At 35.0% G+C, this 23,857-nt stretch overlaps 1 protein-coding gene across 4 annotated transcripts in view; it reads left to right on the top strand.

The window, feature by feature from the left end:
• LOC136029146 (proto-oncogene c-Rel-like) overlaps positions 1-23,857 on the top strand; it is a 62,646-nt gene that overhangs the window by 10,448 nt on the left and 28,341 nt on the right. For all 4 annotated transcript variants that reach the window (XM_065707240.1, XM_065707241.1, XM_065707239.1 and 1 more), the window contains exons 2-4: positions 10,075-10,233; positions 17,609-17,852; positions 21,714-21,851. In XM_065707240.1, coding sequence (XP_065563312.1) covers positions 10,081-10,233; positions 17,609-17,852; positions 21,714-21,851 — 535 coding nt within the window. In that variant the 5' untranslated portion in view covers positions 10,075-10,080. The remainder of the gene's footprint in view (positions 1-10,074; positions 10,234-17,608; positions 17,853-21,713; positions 21,852-23,857) is intronic.

Below are 23,857 nucleotides of genomic sequence, written 5' to 3'. Positions count from 1 at the left end.
ACACACACACACACACACACACACACACACACACACACACACACACACACACACACACACACACACACACACACACACACACACACACACACACACACACACACACACACACACACACACACACACACACACACACACACACACACACACACACACACACACACACACACACACACACACACACACACACACACACACACACACACACACACACACACACACACACACACACACACACACACACACACACACACACACACACACACACACACACACACACACACACACACACACACACACACACACACACACACACACACACACACACACACGACAACTTATCTTCTTATCTATATATATAAAAATAAGTTGTCTGTCTGTGGATCTGTGGATCAGGTGACGTCATGTTTTTGTGTCGGCTGACGTCATGAAATTAGTTGTCGTCATTTTTGTTATGACGATGCTTAGTATATTGTAAAACACATTAATTTGGTTAATAATATACCATTTAAAACACCAAAATGAACATGCTGGAGTAGTCACTCGGTGATAGAGGGTGTCAGAACGGAGAATGAAGGTCCCAGGTTCAAATCCTGGTTAGGCTAAAAAAGGTAAAAAACTAAAAACTAAAAAAAAAACTGAAAAAACTAAAAAAAAGGCAAAAACTACAAAAAAACTAAAAACTAATAAAAAAAATAAAAAAGCCGAAAAACTAAAAAAACTAAAGAAACTAAAAAAAGGAAAAAAACTTAAAAAACTAAAAACTAAAAAAAAACTAAAAAAAAGGAAAAAACTGAAAAATAGAAGAGAAAAAGAAAACTAATAAAATAAAAAAAAAAATAAAAAAAAAATAAAAAAGATAAAAACTAAAAAAAAAAATAAAAAGAAAAAACGAAAAAATACTAAAAAAGCTAAAAAAAAGGTAAAAACCAATAAAAAACTAAAAAGAAAAAAAGGTAAAAAACTAAAAAAATTGATATAAATGACGACCGGGACACCGGGACACAAGGAATATAAATGACGCCCGGGACGCTCAAAGAGAAATCACAGACTGGGACACCGGGACACAAATGACGACCGGGACACAGGGAATATAAATGACGACCGGGACACAGGTACATAACTACAAAGGGGACGCCGGGGTTCACAGGGGGATATATAAATGACGATGGCGACTCAGGGAATGGTCGATTAGCAATCACCATCAACAAAGCTCAAGGGCAATCATTAGAATCATGAGGTATAGATCTGAATACGGATTGTTTTCCCATGGACCATTATATGTTGCGTTCAAGATTCGGTAAACCTGACAATCTATTTATATGCACAGTAGTTTTTTTAGTTTTTTTAGTTTTTTAGCTTTTTTACTTTTTTTATTAGTTTTTAGTTTTTTTTTGTAGTTTTTGCCTTTTTTTAGTTTTTTCAGTTTTTTTTTTAGTTTTTTATTGGTTTTTACCTTTATAGTTTTTTTAGTTTTTTAGCTTTTTTATTTTTTTATTAGTTTTTAGTTTTTTTTTGTAGTTTTTGCCTTTTTTTAGTTTTTTCAGTTTTGACGTCACCTAATCCAGTTTTTTCAGGTGACGTCACCTGACACATCCATCCACACATCCATCCACACATCCACAGACAGACAACTTATTTTTATATATATAGAAGATATATATATATATCTATCTATCTATATTCACAGGTGGGACATAGGGACACAACTACAATGGCGCGTAACTAATATGGCGCGTAACGACTTACGCGCGCGGGGGGGGGGGCTTGGGGGGGGGGGCGCGAAGCGCCCCCACCAACTAGGTGTTGGGGTGGCTTGAGGCTAAAGAACGCAAAACCGCGCAGTTAGATGGAGATCCACATGGACAGCGAGAGTCAAAACATATCAAAACTAAAAATGATAGCGATGATGATTGGGTTTGGGATTTTGACTTGGATAAGGTCATCAATGCCTACCAGATTTTAGTTAAAAAAACAAAGGTTCGGCGATATTTATTTCATAGTGAAGCTGAAAAATAAAGAAGAAAAAGAAAACTGAAAAAGAAAAAATGTAAAAAACTAAAAAATACTAAAAAGAAAAAACACTCAAAGAGAAATTACAGACCGGGACACAAATGACGACCGGGACAGAGGGAATATAAATAACGACCGGGACACTCAAAGAGAAATTACAGACTGGGATACCGGGACACAAATGACGACCGGGACATAGGGAATATAAATGACGACCAGGACACAGGTATTTAAGAATATCGTTCAAAGACAAAAAGCCGATGAAGATGCTCAAAGAGTCTATGCCAAAAAACTTGCTGCTGATAGAGAAAGTCAGAAAAGAAAGCGTGCCGAGGAATCAAAAGAACAGCAAGGAAACAGGCTTGAGGCTGATAGAGAAAGAAAGAACAGAAAGCGTGCCGAGGAACTACCAGAGCAACGCAAAAGCAGACTTGCTGCTAAAAGAGAAAGTGAAAAAAGAAGGCGTGCCGAGGAATCACAAAAACAGCAACAAATATGCATGTCCGATTGCAAAACGATGACTCTGGTCAAACATTTTCAGATCAATTGCTGGCAATTGGAAACGGAAAGCTCCCAGTAGACTCAATTTCAGGACGTATACAACTTCCTGCTGATTTCTGTAATTTAGTGACGTCCAAAAATGAATTCATTGAAAAAGTATTTCCGAATATTCTAAAAAATTATAAAAATAATAAATGGCTAAGTGAAAGAGCGATTCTCGCACCCAAAAATATAGACGTCCACGAAATCAACAATATTGTTTTGACCAAGATTCGAGACCAGGCAGTCCTTTACAAGTCAGTCGACACAGTTTTGGAACCAAATGAAGCGGTTAATTATCCATCTGAATTTTTAAATTCCATAGATCTTTCAGGGTTTCCACCACACGTGCTACAACTAAAAATAGGCGTACCATTAATACTTTTAAGAAATATCAACCCACCAAGGCTTTGCAATGGCACGCGACTTGCCGTAAAAAAAACAATTGAAAACCTAATAGAGGCCACAATCTTGACAGGGCCTTTTGAGGGTGAGGCTGTTCTTATTCCTCGCATTCCCATGATTCCAACGGATCTGCCTTTTCAATTTAAAAGATTGCAATTCCCAATTCGATTAGCATTTGCAATCACCATTAACAAAGCTCAAGGTCAATCATTAGAAAAATGTGGTATAGATCTTAATACTGATTGTTTTTCCGATGGACAATTGTACGTTGCATGTTCGAGGGTCGGTAAACCTGACAATCTATTTATATGCAGCGACAATTGGACAGCGAAGAATGTTGTATATTCGCAAGTTTTACGCAGTTAATTTGTATTGTATCTATCTATCTATATAAAAACGAGTTGTGTGTATGCATGTTTGTTTGTTTGTAAAAAGAGTGTTTCAATATGACGTCATTATTAGTACATACGGCTTTGTATATGCACAGACAATGGGAAAGCCAAGAATGTTGTATATTCGCAATTTTTACGTAGTTTAACTCCTGCAGACGAAATGAATGCTTGCCTGAAAAATTCTAATTTATGGGCACACGTAAAAATATTAAAATTAACTACAAATATGCGTGTCCGATTGCAAAACGATGACTCTGGTCAAACATTTTCAGATCAATTGCTGGCAATTGGAAACGGAAAGCTCCCAGTAGTGGGAAAGCCAAAAAAGTTGTATATTCGCAATTTTTACGTAGTTTGAAACACATATATAAATCTATCTATATTCACAGGTGGGACACAGGGACACAACTACAATGGCGCGTAACGACTTACGCGCGCGGGGGGGGGGCTTGGGGGGCGCGAAGCGCCACCCCAACAGCTAGTTGTGTATTATTTTTATGTGGATGATTAGAATTATTTTAAGTTATTTCATAAGTTTTGACTATAGATTGTATATATATTTATGTTCCGACGACTAAACGAATATTTGGCCTGTCCACTGCCCGTTTTGGAAATAAATTGAATTGAAGAAAAAAGGTTATAAATTATTCAATTGTTCTTTTTTTAACATGCAGGATTTATTGTTGGAGTAGTAGTAGTAGTAGTAGTATTAATTTATTAACCAAAGGAAATAACACGGACAAAATCAATCGGTACCACACCAAAAGCGTTGCTTGCGAGGGTGTGTTACTAACAAAAAGAACAAAACACATTAATTATGTACATGCTGATTGCCAAAAAAGTGCAGCAGTAATATGTCAAGAAAGGCTGAGGGCATTAAGTTAAAAATTTCTGGGTATGTTGAACAGTGTATGAACCTTCTAGAAAAGGCTGATAGGGTTGAATGTGTGATCATGGGTGCTTTCAAAAAGACTAAGGGTAGTGAGATGACATTTTGCGGCATGTTGAGGGGAATGGTGAGCTAGATAAAAAGATGCTATCTGCATCCATGTTGTCAAAAACGCATATATGCGATATTTTAGGAATAGGTAAGGATATTAACTTAAAGAGCCACTACTACTGCAGCTGCAAATGCAACTAGTTGCAACTGCTACGGTGACTACATCTGACTGCAACAACTTGTAACTGTGAATGTGACTGTGTGCAACTGGTACCGTACTACATTTACTTGTGACTAAATGTATAGAAATTAATTGTATTAATAAATTACATAAATAGAAATAAATAAGTTACAGAGTCTGAACATAATCAGTTCAAGACTCTGAAAGTCTTGAACTTTCAGAGAATGTTTAGGTATGCTGAGCAAAATCAAAACACATTAATTATGTACATGCTGATTGCCAAAAAAGTGCAGCAGTAATATGTCAAGAATATATGCTTGAACCTTCAAGAAATGCTTTTAAGCTAAATACAAAGACACTTTATGTATCCCTGTTACCAATAGTGTATATCTGCAATACCTTAAGGGTGGCTAAGGGTCAGAATATTCAATCAAATGACACTATATTAATCTAGGTTGACAGAAAACGTATCTGGAATATCCCAGGAATGGTTGGAACTTCCAGGGATGGTTAAGAGGGTTTTGAAATAAATCAAAAGCCACTAATTAGAACTATTAAATTAAAATTAGATATTTCAATTTTTAAACTGGAGACATGAAAAATTGAAAGAACATTCATTATAATAGCCTAAACCAAAAAATTTGGCAATAAAAACAACAGAAATTAAATAAAAAAAACTTTCCGAAAAAAAAATTTCTCAAAGAAAAGTTCAAAAAAAATTATTTTTTCTCAGATGTGCTTATCTGGGAATGAGATAAATGGTGTAAATATCTACTCCCTAAAACATAGGATATAGTTAACTAAATATCTGGTAATCAAAACAAACAGAAATTAGTTTCAATAAAACTCTTGAAGAAGTAAGTTTTTCAAAGAAAAGTAAAGGCCATATTAAACATAATAAAAGCTGGAATAAATTCCTATAATAATTTAAACTCCAAATGACCAGAAATCATAGGCAGCACAACAAAGCTGCCTAAGTAAAATGTTGGCACAATGTATTATTTTGTTTTTATTTTGCTTTGTATCTTCTGACCAAGGCACTTTGTATTAAAAGAGTTGTCATAGAAACTTCAAAAAGGGCTCATTTGATTGGAAACTGAATGTTCTAGTGCCTTTTTAAGAGTTAAAAGCTATTGGAGGGTAACCAGCCCCTCCCTTCACCCTCATCATTTCCCCAAAAACATCCAATCCAAATTTTGATTGCCAGTTCGTTCAGCATAGTTGAAAGGCCCAGTAATTATGTCTCCTCCCCAATAGTCCTCTGAGCAGGGGTTGTAAGATATGCCCAGGGGATATATAAGGTTTTTATGGAAGGGGTGGTTGCATACATCTTAGAGGGGGCTCATTGGATCGGAGAGTGAAAGTTCTAGTCACCTTTTTAAGAGTCAAAAGGGATTGGACGGCATCCGTTAGTAAAAAAAAAAACTTTCCACTAAACAAGTTATTCAAAGAAAAGTAAAGAGTTCAATGAAACCGAAAATGGGTAGAAATAAAGTCAAGTAATCTTCTAAGCATAAAATTACCACAAATCATCCTAAATAAATAAATGAAACCCGAAACGAACAGAAATTACAATAGATAGCCAAATCAAACTCAAAACCAGCAAAAATTAACATGAGTATGGCTGACAACCCCCCTGTCTTCTCAAGACCAGAACATAATTTGCACTTTACTGAAAACAAAATAAATTTTAACTGTTTTCACTTTTTGGACTTTAATAAATAAGAAAATTAATACTTTGTGAAATAAATATCAATATATGTATATTAAACTGACAATGTACTGCCATTTTTTTTTTTTTTTTTTTTTTTTTTTTTTTTTTTTTTTTTTTTTTTTTTTTTTTTTTTTTATAGCAAAGTACAAATTATGTTATGGTCGTGAGGAGGCATGGGGGTTGTCAGCCATACTAATATTAATTTTTGCTTGTTTTAACTTTGACTTAGTTATTTATTGTAATTTCTGTTTGTTTTGGGTTTTATTTTATTTATGATAGTTATCTGTGGTAGGCTTTATGCTTGGAAGACTATTTGACTTCATTTCTGCTCATTTTTGTTTAATGCAGCTTTTTACTTTTCTTTGAAAAACATTTATTGCAGAAAAAGGTTTTTAAACTAATTACTATTAAAGTACAAATGAAACCCAAAACGAACAGAAATTAATAAACAATCATGGCAAACAAACATGTAACAGGTACTAATATAAATAAATTAAAAAATATTTAATCAAGTAATACTTTAAGTGAATATATAAATCAAACTTAAAACCAACAAAACTTACTACAAACTATTGGCTAGTGGTCCCTTCCCTAACTGTAATAGTCTACTGTGTCATTGGTACTCTACTGAAAACTTGAACAGTCTTGTGTCTTGAACATACTTGGATGAAACCTTATCAACTCAGCATTTTATTTCACAGTAATTTTTATTTTCATTGTTGTAAAAGTACAAATGAAAATATTTCTAATATTAATTCGTTTGAAGAGTGTATGTGTCTTGAATAGGCCCTGGAAAGAACTAATAAAATGAAACTGAGTATTTGATAGATAATAAAAGTAATTGCTGAAGGATCAGTAGTTCAAGATTTTACTTCACTGTAATGATGATTTTTATTTAATGTTGTAAGTACAAAAGAATTTATTTGTAATATTATTTCCGCCACTGTTTTCTTTCTGTTAGACCCCTTCCTTCCAAAATTACAGAAGCACCAAAAGCCTAAATGGAAGGTTTAATGCAAGGATATTTAGTTTCAGTAAAGGAGAAATTGCTGTAGCCCCCATGGGGGGGGGGGGCTGTACCATCTCTATCTGTGATAATTGGTGTTCGTTTTAAGTTTGGAGGTGTTGGTTATTTTAATTTGCTCCTTTGAATTTCAATTTCTTCATTCACAGGAATTTATGTTTCTTCTAGTTCCTTTTAGTAGATGCCAAACATATCATATAAGCTCATTTTTGCTCATTTTAAGTTGCAAGTTTGCTTTCTTCTTCCCTTAGGTATGTTTCTTTAATTTTGTCATTTCAAGAATTAGTAAAGTTGGCACAATTCCTATCCCGATTCTTGATTAAACTCGTTTCAAGCTTTCAAGTCGCTCTTTGATTTTCTTTAAAAACCTTTTTTTTGAATGTGTAGTATTAGGAGTTAAAAGGGTATCACATATCAATATCTGGAGTATCATGGAAGAAGATTGAACTTTTTACTCCATCTCTTTACATCTTAGTGAAAAACTGACTTGAATGTCAAGCCTTAATGTGTATGTATGAAGAGTTAGTAAAACGTATTTAAGTTTACTCATTGTTTTGGGGCACTCCATCAACCTTTTCTGTAAGTTCAGTTTTATAACTGGGTCTTACTGACGATGTAAGGGTGCTTTATTGAGCAACCCGGCTCAATTGTAACCGAAACTCTAAAAAATGGAATTTTGATACCAATAGTTACATCAAAAGAATCGCATTTTAATGCTAATTTTAAATATATAAGTTTCATCAAAATCAGTTATACCCATCAAAAGTTACGAGCCTGAGAAAATTTGCCTCATTTTAGAAAATAGGAGGAAACACCCCCTAAAAGTCATACACTCTTAACGAAAATCACACCATCAGATTCAGCGTATCAGAGAACCTTATTGTAGAAGTTTCAAGCTCCTATCTACAAAAATGTGGAACTTCGCATTTTTTGGCAGAAGACAGATCATGGACGCGTGTTTATTTGTTTTTTTTTTTTTTTTTCCAGGGGTGGTCGTATTGACTGAGTAGTCCTATAATGTCGCGAGAGCGCTCATTCTAATGGAAATTAAAAGTTCTAGTGCTCTTTTTAAGTGACCAAAAAAATTGGAGGGCATATAGGCCCCCTCCCACGCTCATTTTCCCCAAAAATCACCGGATCAAAATTCAGAGATAGCCATTTTATTCACCATAGTCGAAAAACTTAATAACCATGTCTTTAGGGATGACTTACTCCCCCGCAGTCCCCGTGGGAGGGTTTGCAAGTTACAAACTTTGACCTGTATTTACATTTAGTAATGGCTACTCGGATGTGTACAGACGTTTTCAGGGGGATTTTTCTTTATTCAGGGGGGAGATTTGAGGCGGTTGCGTGGGAGGATATTTCCATGGAAAAACTTGTCATGGAGGAAGAGAATTTCAATGAGGGGGGCACAGGATTTTCTAGCATTACTTGAAAAAACAATGAAAAAATAAATATGAAAAGTTTTTTTCTGCTGAAAGTAAGGAGCAGCATTAAAACTTAAAACAAACAAAAATCATTACGCATATGAGGGGCTTACCTCCTCGTTATACCTCACTCTACGCTAAAGTATTTTTAGTAATTTAAATTATTTATTCTACGGCCTTTGTGATTCAGAGCTCATTCTTAAGGAATTCGGACAAAATTTGAGCTTTAGGGTAAAGAGCGAGGTATCGACGAGGGTTGAACCCCCTCATACACGCAATAAAAACATACGAATATAGAAGTTCGTTACGTAAATTAGTTCGTAAGTTACGTATATTTTTTACCAATGAAAACGTTTGTAAAAAATTAAAAGTTGTAGTTGCTTTTTTAAGTAATCAAAAAATTGGAGGGCAACTAGGCCTCCTCCCTCGCTTCCTTTTTCTCAAAATCTTCCAATTAATTACAATTAATTAATATGCAGATTTCGTTTTAATTATTTATGTGCGGAGAGCCAAGATCAAAACATGCATTAATTCAAAAACGTCCAGATATTAAATAAAATAAAAAGTTTTTTTAAATGAAAGTAAGGAGCAACGTTAAAACTTAAAACAAACAGAAATTACTCCGTATATGAAAGGAGCTTTTCCTCCTGAACGCCCCGCTCTTTACGCTAAAGTTTCTTACTGTTTTAAAAATAGAGTTAAGAGAAAGATTCAAACTTTAGCGCAAAGAGCGAGGTGTTGAGGAGGAAACGCCCCTTTCATATACGGAGTAATTTCTGTTCGTTTTAAGTTTTAATGTTGCTCCTTACTTTCATTTAAAAAAACTTGTTTATTCTATTTATTTATCTTGAAACATAGGGAAGTTACTAATCTTGAACACTATAATCCATTTCATCACACTTTTTATGCACGTACCCGGATTAAGCTGTTACGCATTCAAAGTCAAATTAATGGAGTATTACCAGTCAAACTAGTTTGGTTCAAAGCAAAATATCCAGTAAGTTGTTATACTCTGACACTAAATGATGTTTATGGTGAAGGGGGCGATTTAAACCCCTTCTTACAGAAAATTCCTTGCAAATATTCCGAATCGATGACCAAATATATAATTAACTATGTCCAATCCAGATATACTAATCTGATTATGCAAGTTAAATAAATACTATCTTGTTTAAAATTCTTGGTTTTTCAAATGCAAGAAATAATTATTCTTTTACATTTATTGTAGAAGATTAAATTTATGAAAGAAAATCGTTTTCCTCCTGTCTGAATGTTTTTGTCCTTCCAAGTACCTCTGAATTTATTAATTAGCTTCATTCTTGTCATTACAAAGGTTATGACTCATAGATAATGAAAAAAAAAGTTTTTTTTTTTCTTCAGTGAGTGCATTTTAAGAATAGGCTTGATGGGACACTGAATTTTTATGTATGTGTTTCAGTAAAGAATGGCCAATTCTAGTCAAACTCCTTATGTTGAAATAATCGAGCAGCCATCACCAAAAGCACTACGTTTTCGATATGAATGTGAGGGAAGGATGGCAGGATCTCTTCCTGGCGCTAGCAGTACGGCAGACAATAAAACCTATCCAGCAATCAAGGTAAGGTATCCATTCATTTTGCTTTACGTTTTTGACGGACAGTAATGTTCATTTCACGTTTTAGTCTACTTCTGTATGTCTAAACTTCAACGACAGCAAAGTGTATCGTCATTTTTGGTACTTTGTTATTCAAGTCATAAAATGATCCTATCAGGTAATGTCTAATTTCTTCCCCTAGTTCATCTGTTAAGGTTCTTTTCCTTGAAATGGATATTATGTTTTTATAAACTTTTCAACTCATATGCTTTAGGCTCTGGCTCAAGAAGTAGCGAAAACGTTCTTCTTTAGTGCAAACGGTGCTACTACCAACTTGTGCACTTACTAGTGTTAATGCTTGTGGCTATTTTACAGGCTAGCTCAATCAAAAGCTGCTGAGGATTGTAGAAAGTTCCCAGCAGTTCAACTTTTTCCTGGGCGTTTTTATAAGCTGCTAACGGAGTGAATTCATCAAGTACACTGGACTAGTTTACGTACTGCTTATGGGAAAACCAGCTTATTGCTTGCAAGCTCCCCTCGAGTACTTGAACCTTTAGGGACATTAGTGTGCCACAAAATGACAGAAAGCTCCACTTTTTTGTGGCACACTCTTTTTGGCTACTTAGTAGTCGAACTTTCAGTTTCCTTGAATGAGCCATATTCCTGTTTTCTAGGACAATTGGTTAAATTGTCCTCACCCTGATGTTTCTTACTCGTTTTTTTTAATTCTCATTTTTGTTTGAATCCTGAATTTTGCTTGAATCTTCTCAAATAGGGTTCTCTAGTTTGCATAATTTGATTTTATAATTGTCATCAAAACCACTTGCCCTCTTGGGGGTGTTTTGTTTCATTTTCTAAAATCAGGTGAATTTTGTCAGTCTTGTAACTTTTAATAGTTCACTTAAAATTCCTTGAATTTTACACGCAAGCAATCACATATTGTTATCAAAACTCCTTTTTTTTTTAGAATTTCGGTTACTATTAGCCCAAGTTGCTCCTTTCTTTCAGTTTGTTACCACGAACTGTTTGATAAGTAAACAAACTTTCTTAAGATTTTAAACAGTAATTACTGTGAGTGTTTGTTATGAAATAGAGAATAAAGTTGGCTTTAAGCAGAAGCAGCGTTTTTTGATACCGTCTTTAAGGGATTTTGCCATTATGTTTCTTGAAGAAAAAGTCTTGCACAGGTTACCATTACAAAATTTTCGGCAGGTGACAACTTTCGACGGGCAAAACCAAAGTGTTTTGAAGAAACAGATGTCAAAACCTCCCGCAGCACTTTACACGGTGAAGCCGACCAAAGGCTGCTGCACCTCTAAACGTTGGTTACTTAATCTAATTTATGCTCGTTTATTTTTGCATTTTAGATTCGCGCTTAACTGTCTACTGGAAAACTGTGTTAAAAAAAAAAGAAAAAAAAAACTCATAAAAGGAATCTGGTTGGTGTTCAAGACAGAAGCAATGTATTTTGTCACTGGCGGATTCATGGGTCGGGGGGACCCCACCTCCCTCTCCCTCCTTTCGAATTTTTTTTTGACGCCTTCATTCCGTGTTTTTCTATTTTCACTCTTTTTTTTAAATGAATGTGTCATTTTAGTCAATTATTGGCCCTCTTGTTATTTGCCCCCCTCCCAGATTTTGCTCTGGATGCGCCTTCGTATGTTGTTAATCGGTTCTCGTTTTGTTTTTTAATGTATTATTCATTACATCAAACCTTTTTTGTAAGGAAACATCTAATGATATTTTCAAACGAAATTTTGTTTCGGGACAAGAAAGGCTTTAGTCTTGTGGCCTTCTTTGAGTTTGCTTTTGCTATTTACCATATTTATTTCAAAGAATTATCAGTCTAATCAATAATCTACACGAATAAATCACGACTGAAACTATTGCATTAGTGACTCGAATTCCAAAATTAGACGGGGTTTTTCCAATTATCAATAAAATATCTACCAAATGGTAATGGTCTTACACAGTAGGTAACTTTTAAAATGGATGTTCCAATTTTGGCCCTTTGATAGTCAGGCCGTAACCAGAGGGGGGGGGGGTAGAGGGTTTGAACCCACCCCAGAAATGTTTTTTCGATTTTTAATAACGTAACAAAAATGAATATAAAAAATTATTCTGCGTTTTTTAAAGTTTTTTCACCCCCACCCCCAGAAAAAAATCCTTTTGTAGTCCCCTCCCTCCCCAAGAAATCCAGGATACGGTCCTGACTGAGAGGGCTAGTATAGCAGAAAGTTATCTCACACTAATTGGTGTACACAGGTTTACTCCTTTGGGGAAGGGGCGGAGGAAAATCTTATTATTGGGCTATCCGTTTTTGGGGGACTCAGGGGAAGACAACTCCACCCTGTGTGCTGGCATGTGTATCTCAGGGACGTACGCAGTGGGGGGTGGGATGTTTGGGGCCTGGGTTTCCTCCCGAGATCCTAATTAGATGATAACATAAAGATGATAGATAATAATATGGGCGAATAGATGAATCCTTAAAGGAACAGAAACTGAAATCAATCGTCAAGTCAAATTAAAAGCGAACAGAAACTACCACAAATAAAAGTAGGTTTATCGGCCCTTTAAACCTTCTGAAGGCCAGAGCGTTATTTGCATCTTACTGGGAATAATTTGTATTTCGAGCAGCATGCTCTTTATTTTTTATTAAATTAAAAATCAAACATCCTTTTTCAACTAAAAGCAAGGACCAAGATCAAAACTTAAAACGAGCAGAAATTATTCTGTGTATGAGGGTCGATTACTGCTTTCTCAACCCCTCATTCGTTACGCTAAAGTTTTTTCGTACTTTAAAAAGCTTCTTGTTCCGATTAAACGGCCCTTGTTTAAGGAGTCGTTCTTAAAGAAATGGCATGAAAAGTCAAACTTTAGCGTAATGATCGAGGGATTGAGGAGGGTACAGCTCCCCTCATATTCGGAGTAATTTCTCTTCGTACAAGTTTTAATGTTGCTCCTTACTTTCAGCTGAAATAAACTTTTTTTCGTTTCATTTCTGATCGTTTTTCAAATAATACCGGAAATACCCCGCCCCTATATGGAAAATTCCTCTCATCGCTAAAAATTTATTTCGTGGAAAATTCCACCCGAACAATTATCTCCTCGCTGAAATTCCCCTTGGAAAATTTCCTCCCGACAATTCCCCTCACAAAAATTCCCCTTACTTTCACTAGAAAAACACTTGCTTTTTGTTTAATTTCTACTCATTTTTAAAACCACCTCTCCATAGAAAAATTTCACCGGAACATTCTTCCATGACATTTTTCCGCAAAAAACCCCCGTCCCATGGAAAAATACCTCAAATGATTTCCTCGCCGTTGAAAATTTCCACCGGGCCGTTTTTTCACAAGTGAAATTGAGTCACCAAAGAGGAAGTAAGACAAATGAAAAGAATTCTGTATATGGGTTTTGGCAAATTCTCCCCCTGTGATATTTCCCTAGAAAAAGTTTCCCCGGAAACTTTCCTCGCCATGGAAAATTCTCCTGTGAAAATTCCTCCTGAAAACTGTCAGCATATTTCCCAATAACAAAAAGTGTGTGTAGACAATGGGCAAATTTCATAACTTACAGCCCTTTCCCCGGGGACTCTGAGGATTCATGTAATCTCCAGAGGCATAGTTATTTGACCAAGAAGTTTTTGATAGCGTCAACAACAACAGAACAAAATAATATCCCAAGCCTAATCAAGATCTGCAAAAAGAGCTACCTCAAATAAAAATAGTGGTGCAATATTCCTACACTCAAAGAAGAGTAGATTTTTTTTTGTGCATTTGTGGCCATTTTACTGCGGATTAACGGTTTTAAAGGCATTTGGGGAAAAAAGATGGTTGTCCTTATTTAGGCCCCCATTCTCAGTCTAACTAAATTTTTTTATTTACTTATGAATTATGGTTATCTTGACCCAAGGACTTTCAAATAACGTTTTCTTTCTATCTTTGTCTTAAGGATTGGAGTTCCCATGGTCCAAGGACTAAAAGTACTATGAACATAAAAAAAAATATATATTTTCCATCATTTATCCGTCTTAGATCTATTCATTTTCTAAAATTTTCGATCTTCTTACGATTTTCTAAGATTTTTATTTTGCTTCCTTCAAAGTTATGAATAGGGCAGCATGATCGAGATCCAAGGGTGAAGCTATGAGCAGGTTGGGTTGAAGGTAGAGTATGCGCGATTGGGTTGGCCTCAGGCAGATTTTTGCTGCAATGAGATATTTGACAGTAGCAGTGGTAGTAGATCATTCTGATTATCCGAAATTGGTATTTACCAGGATTGATCGAGGAAGAATCCCTAATAAAATTAGAAGCAACCAAAAAAATACATGAAACTTCATTGGAATGATTCTTAAAAGAAAAAGGCCGAGAATGCCATCAACCATGTATTTAAGAAATTATGTAAAAATAAAGGGTGACAATCCTTTCCTTGTAGTTTATGTGAGTTATCATTTAAACACTGAATAATGAGTTAAAAATCTGTCACCATGCTTTAGTCTGAGATATTACCGAGGGGCCTGTAAATTTCAGACCTAAGAGTATGGGTAACTTGCAAAAGTGGAAACCGGCGCTAGTGTCGACAGAAACAAAAAAAAAACTACCATCGTTATCTAGCTTATGGCGAAACTAGGCATTTTTTCAAACCCGTTAATCATTTTTCTGTCAGGAACTGAGATCAGATACTTACTATTACCCTAATTTTATCAATGCACTAATCAAATTAATGATTCTTATTATCATACTGAAAAAAACCAAGTATTACCAAATGCTAGATGGGGTTGATAAGTTACCCACACTCTTTGCTTCATACGACAGAGTAATACCACATCTACAGTTATAATATATCTATAGCTTACAGTTGTACATGTAGCCTACAGTTATTCTATGTTTCTGACTGTTTTTCTCGCGTCACTTGAAATTTTCGTCCTTTTCTTGATTACACTGAAATGCCATCGTTTGTAGTTCGAATATTTGTATACAAGAAGAAACGGCATTAATTTAGCTTTTAAATCTTTGGGAAATCCTTTCGGTGGCATCCGACCGGAAGTAATGTTTTTCATATGTGAATCAGTCTGCTGCTACTTTTTACCAAGTATAAATATTGTCTATTTGGTTTTTTGATGTTGCGTAAGTAGTGACGCGGTTCTTTGTAACCCGTTTTTGAACAGATAATCAAAATTGTCCTGCTTTTATTGTTCGGTGATAGTTGGCAGATTTTTACTTTGGCAATTAGTAAACAGTACTCAAGGTCATACAATACTTTATCATATCGATCGAAACGGTTTTTATTTATTTTAAATATTATCCTTAGGCCCTTGATAGCTCATTATATAAATTACGTTATTAAAGAAAACGTCTTATTGGATTTCATGGAATTAACCGTTTCTAATTATTCAGTTAATATCCTAAAATCCTCTGCAAAGTTTTGGGTAGCCAAACAAAAAGGTTGAACCCTTTTGAGAATTAAACCTAATTCATTTTCTTCGACAAATGTTAGTTATATATTGTGACTGTGCTTCTTTTACCTCTACTACAGACAGCATAACCTTTTTCGAGGAAAGACTAATATAATTTAAACCCAGTAATTTCGTTAGTTTTCGGAAAGTATATTGGCTAAGTCTCGGGAAACGAATAAATTTGGCACGAAACGTAATGAAATCCTCAAATATAAACATATACTGCTTCGGGACGTGTATATAAACAAAACACAAAACTGTTAAACAGAAAATGATTCCACATTTTTTTAATTGGAGAAAATTTCAAACTTTATTTTCGTGCTTTGATTTTTTTTCGTTTAACTCTGAATGAACTGACAAATCCCTCCAACAAGTTTTTTTTGGTGATAAATTTTCCACATTGATTTAAGGAGTGCGACGTGTATACATTGTATACATGTATACATTGTGATCGGTTCGTACCCCAATTGCGACGTGTTATATCTACGCTGCAATCGGTGTGCGCCCCCTCCCTTGTGACATGTTATATATACACTGCAATCGTTTTGCCGCCCCCCCTTGTGACGTGTTATGTCTACCCTGCGATCGATTCGTCGCGTTGAAGTTTTTCACGTCCACGCGAGCTTTCATGCTTTCATTCTGGAAACATACGTGTGAAGTTTTGTGTTTTATAATCTCTACGAATTGTATTTATTTTCTGCTTCCTAATTATTGGAAGTAACACTTGCGGTTTGACACAATAAATGGGAATTTACAAAATAGGTACCTCCACGTGATATTGAATTAAATTCTTCAACTAGTTTAAGAAACAGATGACCTAACTGGTTGGATGATGGACAGAATAGAAGCATGTATTTGGTGTTCTTTGTGGTTCAGTGAAAAAAAAGAAAGAAAAACAGAGCACTCGTTGATTACATGGAAACCTGCAGTTAAGAGGAAACTGAAAATTAAAGAAGCAGTTAATTTTAGAATCCGTCTCAGTCATGCCTTTCCTTGTTGATAATATCACAGGCAAAACCCTATACTTTATTATAGTTTTTATTGTGGTGATGGGGGAGCTCTTTACAGTCCAGGTCGCTCTTGCACTAATTTTGCTAATCTGTCATCCAAAACTTTCATTACAAATAATCCAAATAAGAGAATCTTTTTGTCTACGTGCTACGCAATGCAAGAATAGAGCTTTGCTGTATTCTTGCGTAGTGTTACACCCCAATCCATCTAATAAAGCTTTACTTTTTATCCCCTACCACGAGGGTCACATGTCTTGTAAATCCTTTTCTTATGACCGCTTCCCTTCCTATGCAGGGACGACCTGATTTTGTTTGGCCCCATTTGGATGACCAAAAAGAACAATCTTTGGCAATCTGTCATCCTTTATCCATGAAATATGTCCTATTCATTTCAATCTTTCTTTCGTTATATCCTTAGAAAGTAGAATTGAATCACATTTTTTTTGTACAGCTTGCAGTTTCCATATGGTCGGTCAATCGACTACATAAAACAATCCGTAGGCAATTTCTCTGGAACATATTTAATAAATCCTCCTTTGTCCTCCAAAATAACTGTCATTGCACTAGCTTCTAAAATTCTAATCTTGGTTACCCTCCTATTCTTTCTGTTTTTTCAAATGTGAAAAACACATTTATTCCATCTTATGTGCATCTACCATCTTTACTCATAATTCTACCAAGGTAAGGGAAACTATCCACTTAATCTGTCTTCTCGTTACTCAGCATTAACTCAGTACACTACTTCATCAATTCCAACATTCTTATAAGAAAAAGATCAACTTGCGCTATTTCTAAGAATTAGTATCTAAAAGCTGTAATGTTAACTTTCTTTATCTTTTTTTCATGTTTGCGACTGCAGATTTGTGTGTGTGTTTATTTCTGTCTAGAATGATTATGCTAACCTGAAATATTGATTTATTCTTTCACGTTTTAGGTCCATAATTACAAAGGAGAAGCCGTTGTCGTCGTTTCTTGTGTCACCAAAGACAAGCCATACCGGCCTCATCCGCATAGCTTAGTTGGCAAAGAGGGATGTTCCAAAGGTGTTTGTACCATACGATTTAGTAATGACAATATGATTTGTACTTTCCCCAATCTTGGAATTCAATGCATAAAAAAGAAAGGCATTGACGAGGCCTTGAGAGTTCGTGAATCTTTGAGGGTTGATCCGTTTAACAGTAAGTCTTCTTTTCTATCCCCCTCTCATTTTGTATAATTTCATTTCCTTTGAGCCGTACTCCCAACCAGGGACGAATACACTCATAGGGATGTGAGATAAGATTACTGGAGATATTTTGGAAAGGATATCTATGAAATTACTTTAAGATATTGGTGTAAATACATTAGTGCGTTCGTACGAGAAGTACTTTAGGCTATTCTAAAGAGGCTAATAAATTGTGCTATAAGATTGAAATTGGTGGAAATGTAAAAGATTTTTACCCTACTTGTATAGATGCAATTTCCATTTCATTGAGACTTATTTCTTTATGTTATGCTTATATTGGCATTGTCCCGTCAAAGTAGTCCCTGTACTAATAACGCAGGAGTGAACTACCCCGCTTTCATGCTAAGTAAACTTTGGGTGTTAAAATTAAGTTTATATTCGAAGAGCAAAAATGTTTTATTGGCTTGTTATTAAAGTAAAATAAATAGAGGTTCATCTTTGACGGTAACACCAAAGCTGTTCAGTAATATTTCCTATGCTGGAGGGGCTTTACTTTTTTTCATTTTTTTCTTTTTTCCCCTTTTGTGATTAAATAATTCAACTGCCTAATTTCTTGATAAGGAGGCCCTAGACGGTTAGTTCAAAAGCTTTTGTCAATTGACTGATTCAAGCATGAGTGACCGTCTAGGAACCTATTTGACACTTGAGTCAAGCATTGACGATGATTGATAGAAAGTTTGAATGACTCAATCACTTTGACCAAAAGCAGTTTTTAGATTAGGTTTGGTCGAGATTCAAGGGTTGATTGAAGGGTCGATTGGAGCACACGTCAATCGATTGACGGAAACTTTTGACCAAATGATTGACCGTCTAGGGCCTTCTTTAGAATGGGTTTATGAATACCCATATTAAATTTTGGAATAAAAGAGTAAGGTCTTTGTGATCCTATATTTCTATAATTTACATGGAGGAACTTGGTCAAGACGGTCTTTTATTTGCGTCTGTTTTTTTGTGTGTGTATGTGTTCTTACTATTCGTCAATATAATAAAGCTCCAGGGATAAGTTACCAAATGCAAGTTAGTTACTCGCTACTTTCCGAGTAATTGTCAGCTTTAAGTCAAACTAAAAATGAATTTAAAATAGTTGGCCTTTGGATTGGATTGAAGTCAATTTTTTATAAGTTCGTGAATAATATGTATTCCAATTTGTTTACCTTTAAGTTATTCAGCCGAACATTTTTTTTACTCTCTTTTTTTATAGATGCAAGAGAATATCTGTATTTTAAATACACCTGAAATCTTATTTATCTGAAAGTACAGCTCATGAATGAATGAATGAACTTTATTACCCGTAAAAGTATAAAAAACACAAAGCACGGAGTATTATAATAAACAAAAACAAAAATGATAAACAGCGAAGAAAAGAAAATTCAAACTAACAAGAGACAACATGGACTAATTGTGTTGCGGAGCAACACTACTGCTTTCGTGGTTTTTTTTTTTTTTTTTTTTTCACCGTGATCAGCGACCTGTAGCTCCGAAGTGGTAAGAGTTAAAAATTTGAGATTTTTCAGAGGGAAGGGAAACGTGAAACAGAGTAAAAAAGTTCCAGAGAAATTCCTAAAATTTCTAACAGTTTTCCATAAAAAAAAATAAAACGGTTTTTTCCTTAGAAACTGTGCGTTCGATGTTTGGCGTCAAGTTAAGACGACCCTAGCTTCGGAAATAAACTTGTTAGAAATACAGTTATGCTGAACTCATGTAGAACTTTCATTTGTCTCTTCGAGAACCGGAGCACAAAATTCCGTAGCTCTTACAGATTTCCCGGAAATAATTCCGGAAAAGTCCATCTCGTTCCGATTTTTTTTGAATTTTCTCAAATTTTCGATTTTGATGTTTCTTATATTTTTATCGAGTAGTGCTATGAAAAGTATGCAAGAAGAAGTGAAGTGTTCTATATACCAAGTTGCTTCGTTCTCTAAGAAATAATTTCCGAAGTTTCGACGTTCTAGAGGTAACTTCTGTTCTGGACCAGCTAGAATTTTTTTTTCAACGCGGTTCGACAGGTCTCGATCTCCTAACAACTGGAGCTTACAATAGTTTCTCCGAAATAAAATTTCTTCTTTGGGTTTTTCTATTTGGAAGTTTTGTCATGCCCTCGGGGCAATTTAAATTTTTTGGTGAATTTGGTTTGTTTTATATTTTCCTAGTTTAGACCATCAAAAGTTAAGCAGAAAACTATAAGACGTTATTTCCGTATCTCTTTCAGATTTCCCGGAAATAGCAACTGTGTCCCGTAGGGCACAGTTGCACGTGTTGCTCCGCAACTGTGCCCTAAGGAACAGGGCACAGTTGCTGCAACACTTCCCGTTGCACAGGCAACGGAGGTCTAGTTAACCAGTACCAATATGGAAAAAAGACTGCAGAGGGTCATAAACGTGAATAAAGTTGATAGTCTTTTTACATAGATCATCACTGGAAGACCGAATCCGAGAAGGCACATTAATTAAACCAAATCGAGCAATTATTTTTTTGTTTCGGTGCCATCTAGGAAGCCGGAGGAGGAATTTGCAATATCTGAAATGAGCCGTACATCATTGTTAAGCTTTTCTTCCTTTTAGTACATCTAGTAGAAATTGAATGTAACTCAGTTAAAAGGATATTGAAATACGAATACGGCTTAATGACTTTCTGTAGGGCGGAGGGAGGAGCAATGAGTCCTATAATATACCATTATCTGGATACTAACCAAAGCTATAGTAATTTTCTTGGTAAGAGTAAATGTAGGTAATTATTGGAGATGCTTGTATACTACTTAGTTGCTCTTGTGGACTATCTAATTTCTATATAGTTCGTTAAATAGAAGTTTCAGCACAATTTTTTTTTTTTAATTTCTTAATTGATTTTTTCTGGGGCTTGTTTCCAAAGATCAGTATGAAGTGTTTATAGTAGATTTAATAGAGTATGTTTATCCGGTTCAGTGACCACGGTTGGTAGAAAGAAGAAACAGCATAAAAGAAAAATAGTGCAAAATATGTAATACAAATCAAGAAATAAATATAATTCCAAGTTGATGAACATGATATTAGCAGTCAAGTGGGCCTCATAGTTTGTTCTTTTTGTATATCATCAATTCCAGTTATTCCTTGAGCTACGTAATTAGGATTTATTTTGTAATTTTAGTTGCGCAACAGGACAATCTCGGATGAAGTTATATAAGTAGTAACCTTATTTTTTGTTTGTTTATAAGCTTGCTACTTTTTAACCATGCAAAACATGGATGAAGACGGTTCCTATTCTTGGAGCGGGGAAAAGCGTTTGAGAAAGCGTTTTCAGTGTTCTTTTTGAAAAATATGTTTTTAGGCTGACATTTTTGACGGAGTGGGGTTCTTTTGGATAAGTTTTGGGAGAACCCCCCCCCTATCCACTTTTGTGCCCATAAGTGCAAAACGTCGGTCGATAAAGAACTCTGTTGTTCGTTTCCTTGAATAGTATATTTTGTATTTAAAAACACCATCTGGTTCCTTAAGACAGAGTTAAGACTAGTAGGTTTATGGAAGTGGCTGTATAAAAAAAGGAGATCCAATTTTAGGCTCTATGAATGGATGCTGGAACTTTCTTAAGATTGTTTATTTCAACGTCTTCTTAAGACTCATGAATTTCAAAATAAAGTATACACGCCCAATTTCGCAAAAATACGGCAGGGTAATTGGGAAATCAATAATAGAACAATGTGTCTCCATATATGAAAACCCCGAATATAAATCTTGTTGATACTTTGAAAATGTTTTAAGTGCTCTACTTCTGTTTTCGACTTGACTTGTTTTTTTGTCACTGATATACTGCTTAATTTATGTTTCTTTTTTCATTATAGCCGGTTTTTCGCATCGCTCAAAAGACATTGACCTGAATGTTGTTCGACTTTGCTTTCAAGTTTTTATAGAAGGAAATACTCCGAGAAAGTTTAATAGACCACTGGAAGCCATCGTTTCTGAGCCCATATATGATAAAAGTATTTATTTTTATGTTATTTTTAGTTATATATGTTGGAAATTTAGTATGTTGAATACAAGTTTGGTTGAAATTTGATTAGAATATACAACTTTATAATATCAAGCTAGATGTTCTGGCAGTATGGAAGTCCATTTTTTAGGGGGGGGGGGTAAGATAATACACAGATTATCTCCCAAGGGAAAGTATTTATTTGTTCTATATTTTACAGGTTGTTTAATTCAATTCACTTGTCTCCATTCAATGAAATTAAGATTATTATTAGTAGATAGCTTCCTCAGAAGGCAAAAAGTATAAATATGAAACAACATGAAAATAATATAAAGTAAAACAAAGGTTTATGTATGGAAAAAACAAAGGCAAAAATGAAAAATAAAGAGAGGGTTGAGTGCGAAAATACCTGACAGCGAGAAGCCACGGAAGAGTTGACTACTGGATCGTATGTTTTAGTTGTATAGCAGGGGCATTCAAAAAGACGCAGAATTTTTGTCGTCAATGTAATGGGAATTATTTTGTGGAGCCATGAAGGAGTTGTGCTTGCAGAGTTTATAAAATCGAAAAATTGTCAAAGGAGCCAATTATGTTGAAGTTTTGAGGAAAATGGGAGCAGGGTTTCCTAAAAAGAGTACAGGAAAGAACAATCATGGAGCAAAACATGTGCCTAAAACGTGGCTCATAATGAAGCCCCAATATTTCTTCATAAATTGACTAAAATGATGGACACATCGCTTAAAGAATTGCATTGACCTTGACAGGGGTCATGTTGAAAAATATATCCGTTATAATACAATAATTAACACATAATTACGAAGTTCTGTGTATTTTTTGAATGTCCCAAATATGCTGTAGTTACCATATAAAACGTGGACTGATCATTTTTTGTATATATATATTTTTTTTAAACAAAGTGAATAGGGAAAAAGATCTAAAAATGCCCATTGAATGACGTAATTGATTTGCGATATATGAACGTGACTCATTCGTATGGGCCGAAGGCCCGAGCTGCTTACGATCTTGCCCAAGTGAAGCGAGGGCTACATATGATATGCAGGCAAGGTCGTATCCAGGGGGGAGGGGGTTCTGGGCTTGAACCCATTCTCCCCCTAAAAATTGTACGACTCGCGAAAAGTAACAAGAGTGTATATAAATGAATTGTTGACCCGTTTTGTAAATTTTTTGTCCCCCCTCCCCCTAAAAAATCCAGGATACGACCATGTGTGCAGGCTACATATGATGTACACTAACGCGTCTTTATTTATTTATTTTTTATTCTGGTCTATTATCTCGGCTCAACAGAATTGTAGTCGTCATTTTAATGACAAAAATATCATTTCAATGGTGGGAAACTTCATATTAATGATAGAGTAATGACAATTACTCTTGAAAGAGTCAACTAGTGTCAGCAAGAAAATAGAAACCATTTGAGAGGTGTCATATTTCTTACGTAGTTGCATGAGATTTATATGAATTAATTATTTTAAAAAATAACAAAAGCAGATGCATTTATTTGTAACTCTGGTGTTTTATTTGGGCCACTGTGTATATATAGATATGGCTTTTTTTTTGTTTTTCTTGACCTAAACTGATTTTTTTTGCGATCGATTGCGACACATTTTTGAAAATCACAGTGTCTCTCAGTTTGCTTTGATTGACTTTGGCAGAATATAGATGAAAATCAGAAAATTTGGATTCACCTATATTTCCTTCTAGATATCCTAAACATCATGTTCAGTCTCGGAGAGACTGAACATGATGATGATTTAAAGCAGTTTCACCTGAAGTCCTTGGAAGTCAGAGGACATAAATTAACTTTAGACTAAAATGGGTAAAGTAAATAGCGAAATGAGTTCTTTTATTTCAATGAATTACCTCGTTTCATCTCTCTTTATTTATCAATCCTGGTCGAACTTGGCTGAAACTATTGTTGTTATGTTGTAAACCATTGTCTATTGGTTGTTATGTTGTTGTAACTTTTTCTTCTTTTATATGTTTATGTTTTGCTGAGGG

Source organism: Artemia franciscana, chromosome 7, assembly GCF_032884065.1.
Source record: "Artemia franciscana chromosome 7, ASM3288406v1, whole genome shotgun sequence".
Lineage (NCBI taxonomy): Eukaryota > Metazoa > Arthropoda > Branchiopoda > Anostraca > Artemiidae > Artemia > Artemia franciscana.
The sequence above is the reverse complement of the archived record's forward strand: the minus strand, read 5'-3'. Positions and strand labels throughout refer to the sequence as shown.